The sequence below is a fragment of the Acomys minous genome (genome assembly GCF_964271855.1).
Source record: "Acomys minous genome assembly, chromosome: 12".
NCBI lineage: Eukaryota > Metazoa > Chordata > Mammalia > Rodentia > Muridae > Acomys > Acomys minous.
The window spans coordinates 67,188,680-67,204,301 of NC_140493.1; the positions used below are offsets into that span (position 1 = coordinate 67,188,680).

General features: G+C 52.1%; 1 protein-coding gene across 12 annotated transcripts in view; it reads right to left on the bottom strand.

Moving 5' to 3' along the window:
- RAP1GAP2 (RAP1 GTPase activating protein 2) overlaps window positions 1-15,622 on the bottom strand; it is a 238,502-nt gene that overhangs the window by 14,289 nt on the left and 208,591 nt on the right. For all 12 annotated transcript variants that reach the window (XR_014783449.1, XM_084802775.1, XM_084802783.1 and 9 more), the window contains 4 exons: window positions 14,955-15,110; window positions 9,607-9,678; window positions 9,010-9,096; window positions 7,400-7,534 (listed from right to left, as the gene is read on the bottom strand). Coding sequence is in view for 11 of the 12 variants with exons in the window: in XM_084802775.1 (XP_084658901.1) it covers window positions 7,400-7,534; window positions 9,010-9,096; window positions 9,607-9,678; window positions 14,955-15,110 (450 nt within the window). In the remaining variant the exon portion in view is untranslated. The remainder of the gene's footprint in view (window positions 1-7,399; window positions 7,535-9,009; window positions 9,097-9,606; window positions 9,679-14,954; window positions 15,111-15,622) is intronic.

Sequence of the window (15,622 nt, forward strand, 5' to 3'; positions counted from 1 at the left end):
TGGAGCCTTGTGTTCACTTATGACTAGCAAAGAGCAAAGGGCAGGGCAGGGTGCGTGGGTATTCGCAAGCGGTTTAGTGTCTGGCCAGTGACAACCGGGGCAGTCAGTTTTGCTATGGTGCGTGAGGAAGTGAGAATAACTATGTTAGAAGAACACTGACTGGCCCCCTGGGAGAGCAGGACCTCGGGTGACAGTCCCTCCCCAGACTTCTCCAGAGGGCAGCACTGCTCTGCACAGGTCTAAGGATGGGGTGTTAATGATGCTTGGAACTCAGTCCCATCTACAGGACAGAAGTGGTACAGGATCCTGGCTCCCCTGACAACAACACTCTCTTCTGCTACAGAGGTGTTTACAACAGAGGTTTCCTCCAGTGACCCCAAGCCCTTGCATCGGTGCCCTCTGGTCATCATCTACCTAGTTTCTCGGTAAGATAGCCAGACAACACAACCTAGCGGCATCAGGCTGGTGCCACCGGGAGTCACACCTGGGCTCTCTGCTGCACCACCTGTTAGCTGGGGAGCCTGCAGGTTGCTTAGCTAGCTTCTCTGAGACTCACGTGGAATGGGATAGGGTGTGCCTTTAAAAAGGAGTAGCAGGGAGAACCTATACAGCGCTTAAGAGAGAGCCCAGTGCATCACAAATGTAGCTTCCCTTATGGTGGATATTAAGCGTGACATGTTTACTGTGTGCTCAGCACCATGCCAGGAGCTGGAACTGGTGCTGAGGCCAAAGGGCATCGCATTCTAGAGTGCCCAAAACACACTTCTAAGAGGAGGCTAATGACACAAGACCCAGTGTCTGTGACGATGGTCTGCGTGTCAGTTGTCCTGGGGCCCAAAGAGCAAAGGCTCCTTGGACTTCTGTACTATTAGTGGCTCTAGTACCGGTACCAAACTCCAACAGTGTCTTCTGCTCCTCCTTGGAACACAAAGCACTCAGGCTCAGTCTAATGCACTTATTAACTCATTCTCAACTAATGGAACAGGAGGGGGATGTTTGCTGGTGTCTTCAGGGAGAGCATCTTGGGAGGCCAACCCTGCCGCCAAAGCTGGAGAGCCCAGGTCCACATCAGGGAAAGTGGGGAAGAATGTGTATGCTTTGGCCAACTGCGCCAGAAGCAACCAGAGGAGGACTAAGCTGCAGCCCACTCCCTCCTTCCTGGACTCTGGCGTATGTATGACCCATGTGCCACTAACACATATCTCCAAAGGAAGAGCAAAGTCCCCTTCCTTCCCTCGAGCTGTCCAGGAAGAGCTCCGTGTACATCAAGTTGGCACAAATACGACTCTTCAGGACCCCAGGGACACCTTCGAGACCTGGGAATAGTGAAAGGCCCCCTCCTGCCTGCCATTCCTCCTAACAAGGGACAGAGACTCAGAGAGGCTGAATGGCCCTCAAGACAAGCCACCAACAATGAGCTGTGGGCCTACTGGCCTCAAATCAACATCACGTAGCCTCTATTGTCTGAACCAAAGATACCCCGTGAGGGATGCCACCTCTCCCCTCACAGAACCACAGAAGAGTTGCCTAGCAACAGTGTTCCTGGCACATGGCTGCAAGAGCCGGCATATTTGATTCATCCTACCACCCAGGCATCATAGACTCACATACTCTTTGAAACCTGAAGATATCCGCCATGCCCTTGGATGGGAAGAAAGCCTCCTTAGACGACACAAATGCTTCCTAAATGCCAGCATCTTTATATGCGTGCTCCACTGTGCTGCCACCACCAGCGTCACCAACATCTCAAAATCTTCATTTGTGCTCTGATCTAGCCCTCACTGTTCCTTTCTCAGGTAGGATCCAAGTACGAATCACAAGCCCTGTGACGTGTGTCTGGTCCGTAGGCAATCCTATCGGATCCTTACAAGGCTGAGGTACAGAGAGAATAGAAAGCCTCTCAAGTTAACAAATAACGGTCACACATCAGTAAGAGATGGAGCAGGAATCCAAGTCTAGGATGCCAGGCCCCCAAGACTGAAAATACAAAGCTGGACATGGTACTTCATGCCCGTCACCCATACAACTTGGGAGACTTGAGAAGTCAAGGCTAGCCTGAGCTACATAGTGAGACCCTATCTCCAGAAGAAAGAGGGGAAGAAAGGGAAGAGGCGAGGAAGGATGGGGGAGGAGAGGAGAGGGGAGAGGAGAAGAGAGGACGGGAGGGGGAGGAGAGATAGGGAAGGGGAGAGAGAGGTGGGAGAAGAGGGGAGGAGAGGGGGGATGGAGATGAAGGCCATAATGGAGTATGAACTGCAGATGACTGGAAAGAAGGAGGTGTGGGGGTCCCACTCTCACAGAAGTGTCAAAGGCTGATGTCACGGAGGACAGTGTCTTCGGATGCCCATGCGCTACTGTCAGAGTCAACAAAAACAATCTGAGGAGCCGACGAACTGACAGAACTCCAGGGCTGGACAGGGCCGGCTCTCCTGCTCTCAGCAACAGGAAGGGTGGAGTCCTGGTTCTCCCATAGTCCCCGGCAGGAGGGGCTGTGGCAAGGATGTGACGAGAATGTGTGTGCCCAACACCCGGGATGATACCCGCCCGCTCGGGTCAGCTCTCCTGCCCCGATCTTAGTGTGAAAGACAAGTGGTCGTCATTGCTAAGACCTAAAACAACACTTGATTTGAATAAAACTGTCCGGTGACAACTAAAGCATTTGACATTACAGTCCAATGGACACTGAACGGAAGTGCTGGCCTCTCAAACCAGGCAGCAGAGTCAGAAAACAGAGGGGAAGAAAGAAAGATGGGGGACAGGGAGAGGAGGGGAGGGGTGGCAATGGGATGAGGAAAGCCTTTGTTCTGGCTTCATGAGGCCTGGGGACTAGCTGGGCTGATTTGCACTTGGCAGAGCTCACATGAACCCTGCTCATGTCCTCCAGGGCCCGACTGCTCATTCCAGCAGTGGGTCGCTTGACCCTCGGAAAGTTCTTCTGTGTGCAGAGATGGGATCTCACCTAAATGCCTAAACCTTGCCATCTTGTGCTGGCCTTTTCCATCATTTCACATGACTGTCCCTTGCTGTCCTCTTGACCACTGACCTCTGGTTCCACCAATCTCCCTCAGCCCCAGCTAGCTTTGCAGAACAAGCCACCAGTGCCATAGCGTCCTTACGAAAGGGGTTTGTGAGTTGTGTCAATTTAACAAACTCAACATAGGGGACAAAAACCAAGGAGATGATTAGGAGGCGAGGAGGCGGGAGTTACCCATCCAAACTCTGAGAAGAAACAGAGGCAGGACCTCTGAGATAGACATAATCTCCTGATTGCTGACATGGCTACAGCAGGACCACGCTGGCAGCTCACTCAGACTGAACCATGGGCTGAGGAGAGGCCCAAGTCCCCTCTGTTTCTCTGTTTGTCTCTGTCTCTGTTTCCCTGCTCCCCATGTCCCTCCCTCCCTCCCTCCCTCCCTCCCTCCCGGGCTCTCCTCCCTCCCTCTCCTGCCCTCCTGCACTGTACTGCTAAAATCACGCAGTCCACCCTCTGGTACCACAACTTCCCCTTCCATCCGGGAGGGAAAGGGGTGACAGAGATGTCAAAGGCTGGGGACTGTGTCTGCCCCACTCACTGTCCTCCCTCCACCATCACTGGTGGGACTCAGGCCTATGGCTCCAGGACCCCCAAAGAGACTTTTCCAGAGGAGCCTGTGACCTCTCCTGCCACTCCAGGGGTCAGGGGAGACCAATGCACTATCTACACCAGTTCCTCAAAGGGTGAGGAATTCGCCTGCTGACTTCTGACTCTGAGCCACTGTCTTCTGTTCCTGCCCCCATATTATGAGGTGAGTGGAGAGTCAGGCCGGTCCAGTGTTTCTAAAACCATAATCCATCTGTGCTATATCCACACCACATGGACAAATCAACTGCCACTTTTTCTATTTACTTCATTATAGACCAGTGGTCTCAGGATGAGCACCTTCCAAAATGATATACAGTTCCTTTATCAGAAAACAAAATAATTAAATGAATGAATGAATGAATGAATGAGTGGATGCTGCAAGGTTCCCAAGAGTCTGGCCACAGCCACCTCCTTGAGCCATGGAAGCATCTTTTACCCAAGCAATCACTCCAAAAGATGAGTCCTTTTCATTAGAAATGTGTGGGTTTTCAGATTGTCATCTACGGTAAAATGAAGACCTCCAAATGTCAGTAGGCCCAGCAGGTCCTGAGACTCCTCCAAGCAGTTTGGGTGCAACAGGTCTGGGTGCCCATAGAGCAACTAGTCGGGCCTCGTGGAGGGAAAGCTTCCACTCCAAGCCAGAAGAACTGAGTAAGGTGTGGAGGGCCACCCCGCGTGACGGGATGGTGCCCCATCCCTGAGCATCCTCCTCACTCTGCGCCTGCCTGGGACAGAACTTTCAACTCAGCCACTCTCCTTCTGGAATCGTTGCAGACAATGGTTGGGATAGTATGGAGAGAGCCCACGGAGGTCTACCATTAATCCCAGAAGAAATGTCAATAATCCTAACACCACAGTCCCACCTGAGGCCCCCATAAGGAGAAAAAAAAAACTCAACAAAACTAGAGACAGACTTTTTTCCAGGGCCATGCCTGCCTGCCTGCTTGTCCAGGCCTCTAAACATGGGAGACCTGAATTCACACTGCAGGGTAGACAAGAGAAGCCCAGGTCTCTTTCTAGGGGAAGAGGAACACACTGACCACGGCCATCAGCATTCCAGAGGCTCACTCTGTGTGCCTGACCCTGATGGTGCCCTCTAGCCCAAACCTCAGAACCGCAAAGGCAGGTGTGAAAACCTGAATGGGGAAAATGGGTCTGCCTTCAACCACAGAATTCAAAGCAAGTCTCTGGAATACCGGCTCGCAGGCCAGTCATAATAGAGTCTTGAAGCATTCTGTCACTTGAAAGCCCCTCTAGAAATAACCTGAAGTGAAACACATACCAAATACTACTACCTATGAAACACATACCTATTAAATGCAAGACACTGGATGAAGAGGCCCTGAGCCAGCATCCTTTAGGTCCGCCCCCTGTACTTAGCTGCTGAGCCACCTCATCCATTCGACCCATGGGCACAATGTCCACAGCCTACCTACGGTGTTACACAAATACCTTAAGCCTTAAAAAAAATTAGTTCTAAAGTATGAAAGAAAACCTGGGGCTGGAGAGATGGCTCAATGATTAAGAGCACTGTCTGATCTTCTGAAGGACCCGGGTTCAATTCCCAGCACCCACATGGCAGCTCACAACTGTCTTGTAATTCCAATTCCAAGGGACCTTGACACCCCACGCCAATGCACATAAAATAAAATTAAACAAATTTTTTTTAAAAAAAGAAAGAAAGAAAACCTATAAAACCTGAAGCAACAAAGGCTCCATAAAATGTCTGCCAAACAGCCCTGCGCAAGCTCATCGACTGTAGCTCAGCTCTGATCATGTTATATAAATTAACTTACTGTGGGAGGTGGGACACTTTGAGAGATGTGACAGGAGGTGGGGCAGAGCCCCCGAGAGCCTCAGAAGGTCTCCAAATGGCTGCTCCTCTGCCTTCCCTAGGCCTGCGTCCTATCACCTAGCCCCACACTTGCCCTCTTCTTGGTGAGGCTATCTGTCTACCGTGGTTCCCTCTTCCTTCTCTGTTCCTTTTCTCCTGCATCCTTCATTTTTGTTTTTCTCAAAGTCAAACAAAAATAAGACAAAAAATCTCATTATGTATCCCAAGCCGTCCCCGGCAGTCACCATGCCCGCCTTGGCTTCCCAATTGCTGGGGGTAGAGGCAACGCAGCTCCACACCCAGCTTCTCTTGCGTCCAGAGTGCCCCTGTCTCTCCCCTTTCACGGCCACTTCCCTCAAGACTATACCAGAGGCCCTAGGAATCCCTCCAGCCTGGACAAGCAGCTTGGCTCGTCCCACCCTTGGGAGGAATCTCGGCAGCTGGTTCCAGCTGGGGCCAGCAGAGCTATGCCCTGCTCTCAGCTGTCCAGCCGGGCAGTGCACAAGTGACGCAGGCCTGCCCGGGCCTGGCCAGCATGGCTGGAATCTTCACGGTCAGAAACTGGGAGGGGAGAATCATGTAGCTGTTGAGAATTTGGGAGACCTGAATTCAACTCTGTCTCCAGGGTGACCTGGCACAGATGATTTAGTCTCTGTGCCTTGGTTTCCTCCCATGTAAAACTATACTCACAACTACACTGCGTGTGAATTATTATGCCAAAATTACTATATCCACAGTAATACCAGGCTTCCCCACGGAGCACGAATGACAGTTGGGCAGTTTGAGATTATACGTGACCTATACTGCACAGTTAATGTGTGCCCTGTTACAACAGCTAAGGGTATTTACTGTGCCATAGGCAATCTGCAATTTCCGGGCATTATTCCAATAAACATTCACAACACAGTGACAGGGGTCTGATTTATTATCTCTGGGTCCTTAACAGGAAAGCTGTACCTTAAGGACTTTAAGAATCTTGCCTAGTACCCTGTCGCTGGTATTTTAAAAAGACACGTATCCCTAATCCTAATACCTCAAAATGTCATATTTATGAAGCCCTCTCTAATGGGACACCTGGCAGAGCCTTGAGCTTAGGGTCAGAAAGTCTAGGCGTAAACCTCTGAGGTACAGGGTCCTGAGACCCTGTGGTCTCTTGTACCGTGCCCTTCAGCACACACACATGCACATATGCGCGCGCGCGCGCGCACACACACACACACACACACACACACACACACACACACACACACCGAATGTTATAGGAGATATCAAGAAATAACTGTCCAGTCAAATGCACACGATTAAAGTCAAGGTCAAACCATATGCCAACAGAGGTGCTGTGTGGACCAGCACGCATGTAGCTGAGGTGCTGTGTGGACCGGCACGCATGCAGCCAGGACATGATAGTAAAACCGCCTCTGCCCCTCACTGCTTCTGTGGCCATCCAGGCTGCATCTGAGTCCTTCTGGGGACAGGGAGCTCGTTCTGAGTAAAACTCTTCCCTTCTCAACGCTGAAGAGACCTGCTGGTAGCTCCAACCACCCACCCACCCTACCCCAGCACTTTGCCAGCCTGGAAGCTGGCACCCAGCACCCCACCCAGCCACCAAAGACCCCTATAGCTTGTGGCCTTACTCCCACAATTCTTTCCTGTCTCCCCAGAGGGAGGCAGGTGGAAGCAGCAGCGAGGTTCTTAGTTTATACTTCCTTCCCTCTCTCACTCACTTACCTGCTTAGGGGATTCCTGAACTGAAGATGGCCCAGGCCAAGGGAGAGTGTTCTGGAACTACTGCTGGCTGCCCCAACCTCACACAACGCCCGGCCCTCTGCAAAGGCCCGCCCACTCCATCCTGTTACCTCTAACTGGCTCTTGGATTCCCAGTAACTCAACTGCTTGCCCTCTGCCCTCTGTCTCAGCAACCCCAGGTCAGCCTGTGTCCGCACCTTAAAAGACTCCAGGAATCCTCCGTGGCCTCCGTTCTCAACCTTGTCCTCCTCTGGGCCCAGGCCGAGCATGACCTGAGTGTGTGTGTGGAGTTCATCGTGAAGGTTGTCCAGGAGAGCAGCCCGGGTCCGGTCCTAGAAAGGAAGGGTGCATACGGTGTACAGACACCAACTGCAGAGACGGGCACTTTCTTCTGTGCTCCAGATGCCTGGTCTGAGGGATGCTGTTCGGTCTCCAGCTCCTGGCTACACTAATGCTGCAGCTAGCACAAATGTCCCAGGCCTCCCCTCCCCCCTCCCACCCCCCCCACCCCCACTTATTCTCCCTGGCCATACCACCACCTTTTCCAAGGCTTACCCTGGGGGACTCCCAGATCTCAGGCCAGGATCTATAACCACACCCCTCTCTGCCCATGGCTCTGCAACAGCCAGGTATCAGCCAGGGACACGCATGCATGCAGCCTCCAGGGGGCGCCATACACACAGACTGGGCGAGCCCTTCCAGCAGGCCACAGTCCTAAGGAAGCTCCTCTCCCAGTTGTCCCCACGTCACCACAGAGCCTGAGTCACCTCACAATTCCACTTTTCCCATCCTTATTCCTAAAAGTCGTTCATGTCTTCCCAACCCTGACCTTACTGGAATGCCCAACCGTTTGACATTGTGATGCAGTGCTGTCATCTATATAAAAAAAAATATTGTGTCATGTTTTCTACCTGCCAGTCTTATGATTTTTGTCTTGGACCACACTGATGGCTCTCCCGGGGCATCATGTGGTCTGCAGGCCTCTGGTTGGACACACCTACCTGCAGTTTAGCCCAGAACCTCCTGTGAAATCTTCACCTTTGCCGAGTCTCTTAGACTCTTTAATCATTCCTAACTGGCTAGTTTCCATCCGATCTCCACCTCACTCTCTTCCCCTCCTCTAATGCCCGCTGCTTAATGATGCCTCTAACACGGGAATCAGACACTGCTTTAAAAAACGTCATCAGCCCTGCTCCATCCAATGCAACTACTGCTGCAGCTGAGCCCCACCTTCCAGCCACAGGACACTGCCATGAGGCCACCTCTCCCACCACAGAATGTCTGGTTCTGTTTGGCCTTTGACTGTTCCCTGTGTCTGGGATGACTTTCCAGACCCTCTTGCCTGTGAAAGCGTCATCACACATCAAGACTCAGCAGCTCAAAAGCAACCTCCTCCAGGAAGTCTTCCCTGAACACAGTCCCTCCCCATCATCCCTAGCAGAAGCAGGTACTACACCCACTGGCTCCATCATAGCCCAGAGTTTAATATGGTTCGCTGTATTAGAAATCATAACTTCTCTCCTGTAAAGGCCCCTTTACCAGCCTGTGTACCACATAGCAACAGAAGGGATGTCTCGCTTATCCTTGGTAACAGAGCAAGGCCTGGGCACAATACATATTCAGTAAACAACTGGTGATTGGCTGGTGAGACCCAGAGTCTAGATAAGTTCCTACCAAGGGGGGATCCCAAGCTCCCAAAGCAAAACAAAGAGCTGAGGGCTTAGGAGGGAGCAAAGAGCCCCCCAACTGAACCAGGTACCATGGTGAGAGCCCTGCAGGAGGCTTTAGAGCAAGCCCGAATTCTCACCTCCAGCTTGGCGAACTTGTCCGACTTGCAGCAGGCATTCTCTGCGTTCGTGAGCTTGGTGAGCAGAAATTCCCGGAATTCTGCGCCCTGAAATGGGTTAAGAGGGCTCAGAATTCTCCCAGCCTCCACATCAGACAAAAGGCTGCCAACCACAGTAACAAAACAAAACAAACAAACAAACAAACAAAAAGGCAGAAGAGCCCCTACAGGACTCCTTCTCATATCTGGTCATTTGCAGCCAAGGCCAGACCCACCTGCTAATATAACAACATGGAAGGCACCTTCTCCAGTGCCGGGGAACCCACCCTCCATATGGCCCCTTGGATACTGGAGGCAACTCTAGCCCCCGGCTCCTGGGCCTAGAACACTGCATGAAAGTCCTTCCACTAACAGGAAGGCAACCCCAGCATCAAATTCCCAGCAATGGCCAGACTGACCCCAAAGGGTGAGGTAGGAAGATTCAGGAAGGAGACACCCCCAAAGCTACAACAGGACCTCCCCCCACCATCCTCCCAGTTTACATTCATGCCCATTCCAACCACTGACACTCAGATCTGGGGTCTGGTGTGTGACAAGAGTGGAAGAACGGGTTCTTACCTTCTGGAAAACAGGCGGGCTCGGCAGAGGGGGGCCAAAGGCAGGCACATCTTCCCTCGCAGTGACTGACACCTGAATGAAACAGTCTCGTGTGGGCTGAGACAGAAGAGGAGTGCCACTCCTTACGGCAGACCAGCTCACCCTCTCCCTCCTCCCGGGGACACAGATAGAACACCTGCGTGAGCGTCACCCACTAGCCCCAAGTAACGCTCTCTAACAGGCTGGATGGGATGGACTCCTGCATCCTGCCCTCTGCCTCCCTAGGGGCCAGAAGCAAGTTTGGCAAGAGGATGTCTTGGGCTGGGGAACCACTGGGACCCTGGTGGCAAAACAGCGCGGAGTGGTGGTTTATCTCATTACTCCATTGCAGCATTCATGATAGAGAAGGCAACTGAGAACTACTGCTCATTTGCTCATTTCACTGGTGAGGAAACAGATGGCGGAGGCATGGAGCAAGCACCCCCAAAGCCAGAGAGAGAGGCCCGGAGAACCTAGACCACTCCAACCCAGCTCCAAGGCCCCACTATGCCGCCTCCCAAAACCTGGACATGTGTCAAACTCACTTAGAGTCCTTAAAAAGTAAATGCTGGGCCAGAGAGATGGCTGCAGAGGTAAACAAACAAACAACAAAACACAAGCCTGATAGTCCTTAGAATAGAACCAACTCCCAAAAGTTGTCTCTGACCTCCATACCTGTGTGCTTATGCACCGTCCCCCAACAAATCACATACACAACAACAACAACAACAATAAATAATCTAAGTTTTGAAGAACCAAGTGAGATACTGGTTGAAAGGAGAGCTTGGGGCTCTCAGGAGCTTTGACGCAGGCAGCAGACCCAGGGCTGAAGCCTGGGCCTCCACGCAGAGACAGTGAGTCTGGCTGAGGCACAAGCACAGAGATATCAAGGGCGTGGCTGGGAATAAGGATGAGGGACATCCAGGCTCCGGCAGACACTGTGAGAATGGACCTGTAAGAACATCCAGAGATGCTAAGGATGTCCTGGAGCAGGTGGCTTCTGCTCCTCACCTCTTCTCCACACACAAGTATCTTGCTTGTCACCTGCTATCAACCCCTGAGGCTGCAGGCCTCTGGGGAGGCTGCCCTGTCTCTTCCCTAGCAATGGCTGACGTGAAGGCCCTGGCAGGCTGCCAACCACTCTGGCCTGTGAAGTAGGGCAGATGCAAGAGTCTGCCAGACTGGGTGAGCGGGCAGGCTGGGGCCCCCAGCCAAACCAAGGCCCTGCCAGGTCCCAGAGGGAAAGAAGCAGAGCTTTGGTCAACGGGGCATTCTTCCTACAAGCTCATGGCTGTCTGCAGCGCCCAAACTGAGGTACTCAGAGTCAAGAAATGGTTTTGTGTTCATTGACAAGATTTCTGGCTGTGAGCCCCAGCTGCCAGACACAGCCCCCCCTCCAGCCACCTACCACGCACCAGTGGCCCAAGTCTAGAATTCCATCTCGGAGGAAGGATTTGGCTGCCCACTGTGGCTATCTGGGACACTTGAGACAAAAGCACAGATGCCTGCAGGCCCAGCTGTTTCCCTTGGCCTGGCCCTTCTTCCTCCTCAGGCCCGCAATGAAGTAAGTAGTCTGTGCTGACAGGGAAAGTGTCTCAGATGTGTCCTTGGATCCTGTGCAGGGGCAGGATCTGAGTCCTTTTGGGTAATGTCCATCCATCGCCCATCCTCTTCCTAGCTCATCTGACCAGTCTGCCCAGACAGCTAAGCCTTAGTGGCCCCTTGTTTCTCAAGCAAGCCTGGGATAGGAGGACGCAAGGGGCAGGTCACTGTGGGGAGCATCTTTGAAACCAGAAGGAGCTCAGCGTGGGGGCAACCAGATGCCCAGGGGAGCTGAAAGAGTGAAGGCTGGAAACCCAGCAAAGCCTCCGTGCCCAGGTATGGCCTGTCACCCAGAAGCCTGGCAGGGTTGTTGACAAGGAGTCATGATGGGTCTTCACTAGCTGCCTGCTTTACAGAAGAGTCTTGACACCTTGGCAGAACTCCAGAAGTGTGGTGGGATAGCCTCTGAGGTAGGGATAAGGGATCCTATTGATTCCTGACTGAAATCTCTTTCCAGTGTTGGGAACTAAACCCCTACCTGAAAAGTAATTCAATGCCACATTCCACACACACTCATGGAGATGGTTTCTCACTTGCCCAGGAGGCTCCTGGGAAGACTCCCAGCTCCAAGCTCCCTAGCTCTGGGGCCTCAGCTCCAAGTGCCCTCAACAGCAATCAGCCTCAATTGCTTGCCTATAAGCAGGCTAATGGACCTTGTTAGGCTTCAAGAAGACTATCCAAGGGCTAGTGAGATGGGTCTATGGTAAAGGCACTTGCCACCAAACCTCACGACCTGGGTTCAATTCCCAGGAGCCACGCTGTGGAAATCAGAGGCAAGTTGGTCTCTAATTTCCACATACACACAAACACACATACTCAGACATTCACACACACACACACACACACACACACACACACACACACACACACACACGTACACGTACAAAAAAGACAGAAGGCTGCTGTACTGAAGCGCCTGGCACAGAGAGAGAACTTCAATCACTCAGTTTTCTGTCTTTACTTCCCCCACCGGCCTCCATGTTCAAAAAGGCACCTTAACTACAGAGTTCCCCAGAGCACCTAGCAGCCCACACCCCACTCTGCCTCTGCCTCGGGACTTCTGAGGTTATATAATCCAGCTTTCCCACTTTGCAAAGATAGAAATAGAGGCCTAGAGACAGAAGGACCTGGCTCTCAATCACACAGCAACAAAGAGCCAGAAGCAGAGCCCCCAAGCTGCTGTGGCCCTTTGTCTGGGGCCCCTCCCTCCTTTACTCTTCTTTTGCCTTGTTTGTCCTCCTCCCCCTCCTCCTGCGGGGGTTGGGGTCTGTGTGAGGAGTGCGGGTGGTTAACAAGGAAGGCCCAGTATCAGCCAGGCCCCCTGAGGGATCTAACCCAGTCCATGCACCACCCACAGTGCCTGGTGTGGGGGAAAGCATAGCACTCTAGGGGGGCACAGGCATGGTCACCAATCCAAACCTACCTCAATAGGAGGAGGGGAGGGGGCTGTCATGCTGCCTGTGGCTAAACTGAACTCACTGGCTCCTCTTCGCCTGGGGTCAGCAAAGCCAGCTCTTTCTTGTTCCCCAGCGCACAGAAGGCACAGAATAAGAAATCCTGAGTCTACCAGCAAATCAACCAGACAGCTGTAAACTGAACGGCCATCTCAGGCAAAGCAGGCGATCCCTCCATTTGCTCAGTGTCAGTCATCCACATAAAAGAAGCCCAGGGACCTCAACAGGAAAGATGTCAAAGACTTGTTAGGAAGGGCCAGGCATGGTGGCGCATGCCTTTAATCCAGCACTCTGGAGGCAAAAAAGCAGGTGGATCTCTGTGAGTTCGAGGCCAGCCTGGTCTACAAGTGAGTCCAGGACAGCCAGGGCTACACAAAGAAACCCTGTCTCAAAAAACAAAACAAAACAAGAAAGAAGGAAGGAAGGAAGGAAGGAAGGAAGGAAGGAAGGAAGGAAGGAGGACTTGTTGGGGGAGGGGTATGTGTTTCTGCAGGAGGAACATGCACACATGTGCATATGGGGGTAGGGTGTGTGCACATGAAGATCACAGGACAGAGATTCCCCCCTTCCATAGCGGGTCCTGGTAATCAACCATGGGTAGCTAGGCTCTTGTATTAAGCACCTTTACCCACTGAGCCATCTACATTTGGGATTGAGGTGTTTGTTTGTTTGTTTGTTTGTATTTGTTTTGAGGCAGGATCTCCCAGGCCTTGGCTGTCCTGGAACTCACTACATAGACCAGGCCGGGCTAAAACTCAGAGATCTACCTGCCTCTGCCTCCCAATGCTGGGATTAAAGGTGTGCACCATTAAACCTAACTCCTGCCTTATCTTTTGGGACAGGGTCTCTCACTGAACCCCTATTTGGCTAAACTGGCTATCCCCCCAGGGATCTTCCTGTCTTTGCCACTCAAGTGATGGAATTACAAATGCAGCCAGCTTTAGGATCTGAACTGAGGTCTTCATGTTTCCAGCACTTTATTGAGAGCCTGAGAACTCCTTTTTTTAAATAAAAAAAGGTCTCAGACTTGGTTTTAAAAGTTGATGCTACCTTTGCACTTAGTCCATGTGGGTTTATATTGACAAAGAGAAGCTTCCCCGGAGTGAAAGCCGTGAAGGTGGCTGAGGCACAGTGAGCCCCAGAAACCAGCAAGAGCCTGGCTTGGTGTCTAGCCAACATTGCCAGCCTCCGTTCTCCCATTCCCCTGCAGCGAGAGGACTGTTTCTCCTCCCATTTAAGATGTTCTGTGATGCAGGAAGCCCTTTGGGAACTGAACTCCAGCCCCTCTTCCCAGGAAATAAACAAAAACAGAAATTCAGCACTTGGTTCTTACTCAGGTGCCTCAGAGACCACCTAGCCCCCCTCCCTCTGAAATCCCTGACTCATCCTATTTCCCATGGGTCCCAGGCCCCTCGAGCCAATGGAGCACGAGGTTAGGGAAGAAAAAGGAGGTGAAGGAGCAGACAGTGAGGAAGGCAAGAGAGAGTGCCCTGTCTCCATCTGATCCCAGAGGATTCCACACACCTCCCCCCAGAACAGCAAGTGACCCTTTTTAAATGAACACGTACTAACTACACATATTGACGGAGTTTAGTGTACTATTTCCACACTTGCATCCAGCGTACACTGCCTAAACCCAGCATGCTTTAATCCACTTCCCCTCCCACAATCCTCATTATCCTCTTTATTACTTTTCTTTACCGGGTCCTACTATGTAGGCCAGTCTAGCTTGGAACTCTTGATCCCCCTGCCCCTGCCCCCACATCTGCCAGGATTTGGGGATTACAGGCATGTACCATCAACCAGTGGCCAAGATGACATTTTTAGCTTTCGTGTATCTTAGAAAGAAAGGAAAGTCCCCAGTCAAGAGCCTCACCCAGGTCTTGCGTTCTCACAGAAATCTTCCAATTAAAGCCGTCAGGATGCCCACACCATCCAGACACAGAGGCCAGGGTCTGCAAGGCCGCTCTAGTATTCGTCTTCCTGTTGTCTTTCTCTCCCCTTTCCTTGCCATCCTCCCCACGTCCCTTCCTCCTCAGACTTCCTCTCACAAATGCTATCACTATATCCCAGTGATCAGCGCCCGGGGCTTCTGCACTGCTGAGTGAGAAGCTGAAAAGCGAGAAGTGGCAGGCTGGAGGAGACTTCACAAGGGGCATCCCATCAAGGCCAGGCTCCACTGAGGTGACCTAGTGGCACTGCTGTCACTGAGCCCGCCAAGCCTAGCAGTGTACCTGGGCCCATGACTGCCTCCCACGGAGACGGTTTCCTTACCTTGTAGGATGGGGCCTCTGAGCCTGGGCTCTCGGCCTGAACGACAATGTAGGCATGTAAGAAGTTTGACGCAATCATATCTGGAACAAACGGTGTGTTTTCTTCTTGAAAGATGATGGCCACAATGTCATTCCCAATATGCCGCTTTCTCTGCAGCTGAACGCAAAGTACCGCATTGTTACCACAGAGTTAGGACCATCCCCAAAACAAAAGAGAACTCAATAACAAATTCCTCTTTATTCCACTTTCCACACACTCTGAACTCTGAGGCCCGGGTCATTGGAGAGCTGTTTCCCTCAATCTGTGAGAACTACCAAGAGGAAAGGGCAGGAAGACAGCTATGTTGTTAAATAAAAGCTGGCCTGAGTGACACTAAACAATGGTGTCCAGAGCCTGGATTCAGAACTCTGAAGACAATGTAAGACTCTGAGGCCAGGAGAGCCGTGATTGATACAGAGGAAACGCAAACGTGGAAGAAGCCACCTGAAAATGCTAACCAAGCTGTCAGCTGTGGCTAACCCAGCCACTCCCTGGCAGGAAGTCCCTGGCAGCTTTCGGAGCACTGAGCTCCTAAGCACAGGCAGGGTGCTGAGGAGACATAGACAGAGGATTCAGGGGACAGATCATCCCACCAGAGGTGGGGACACAGAGAAACCGCAGGGGAGGGG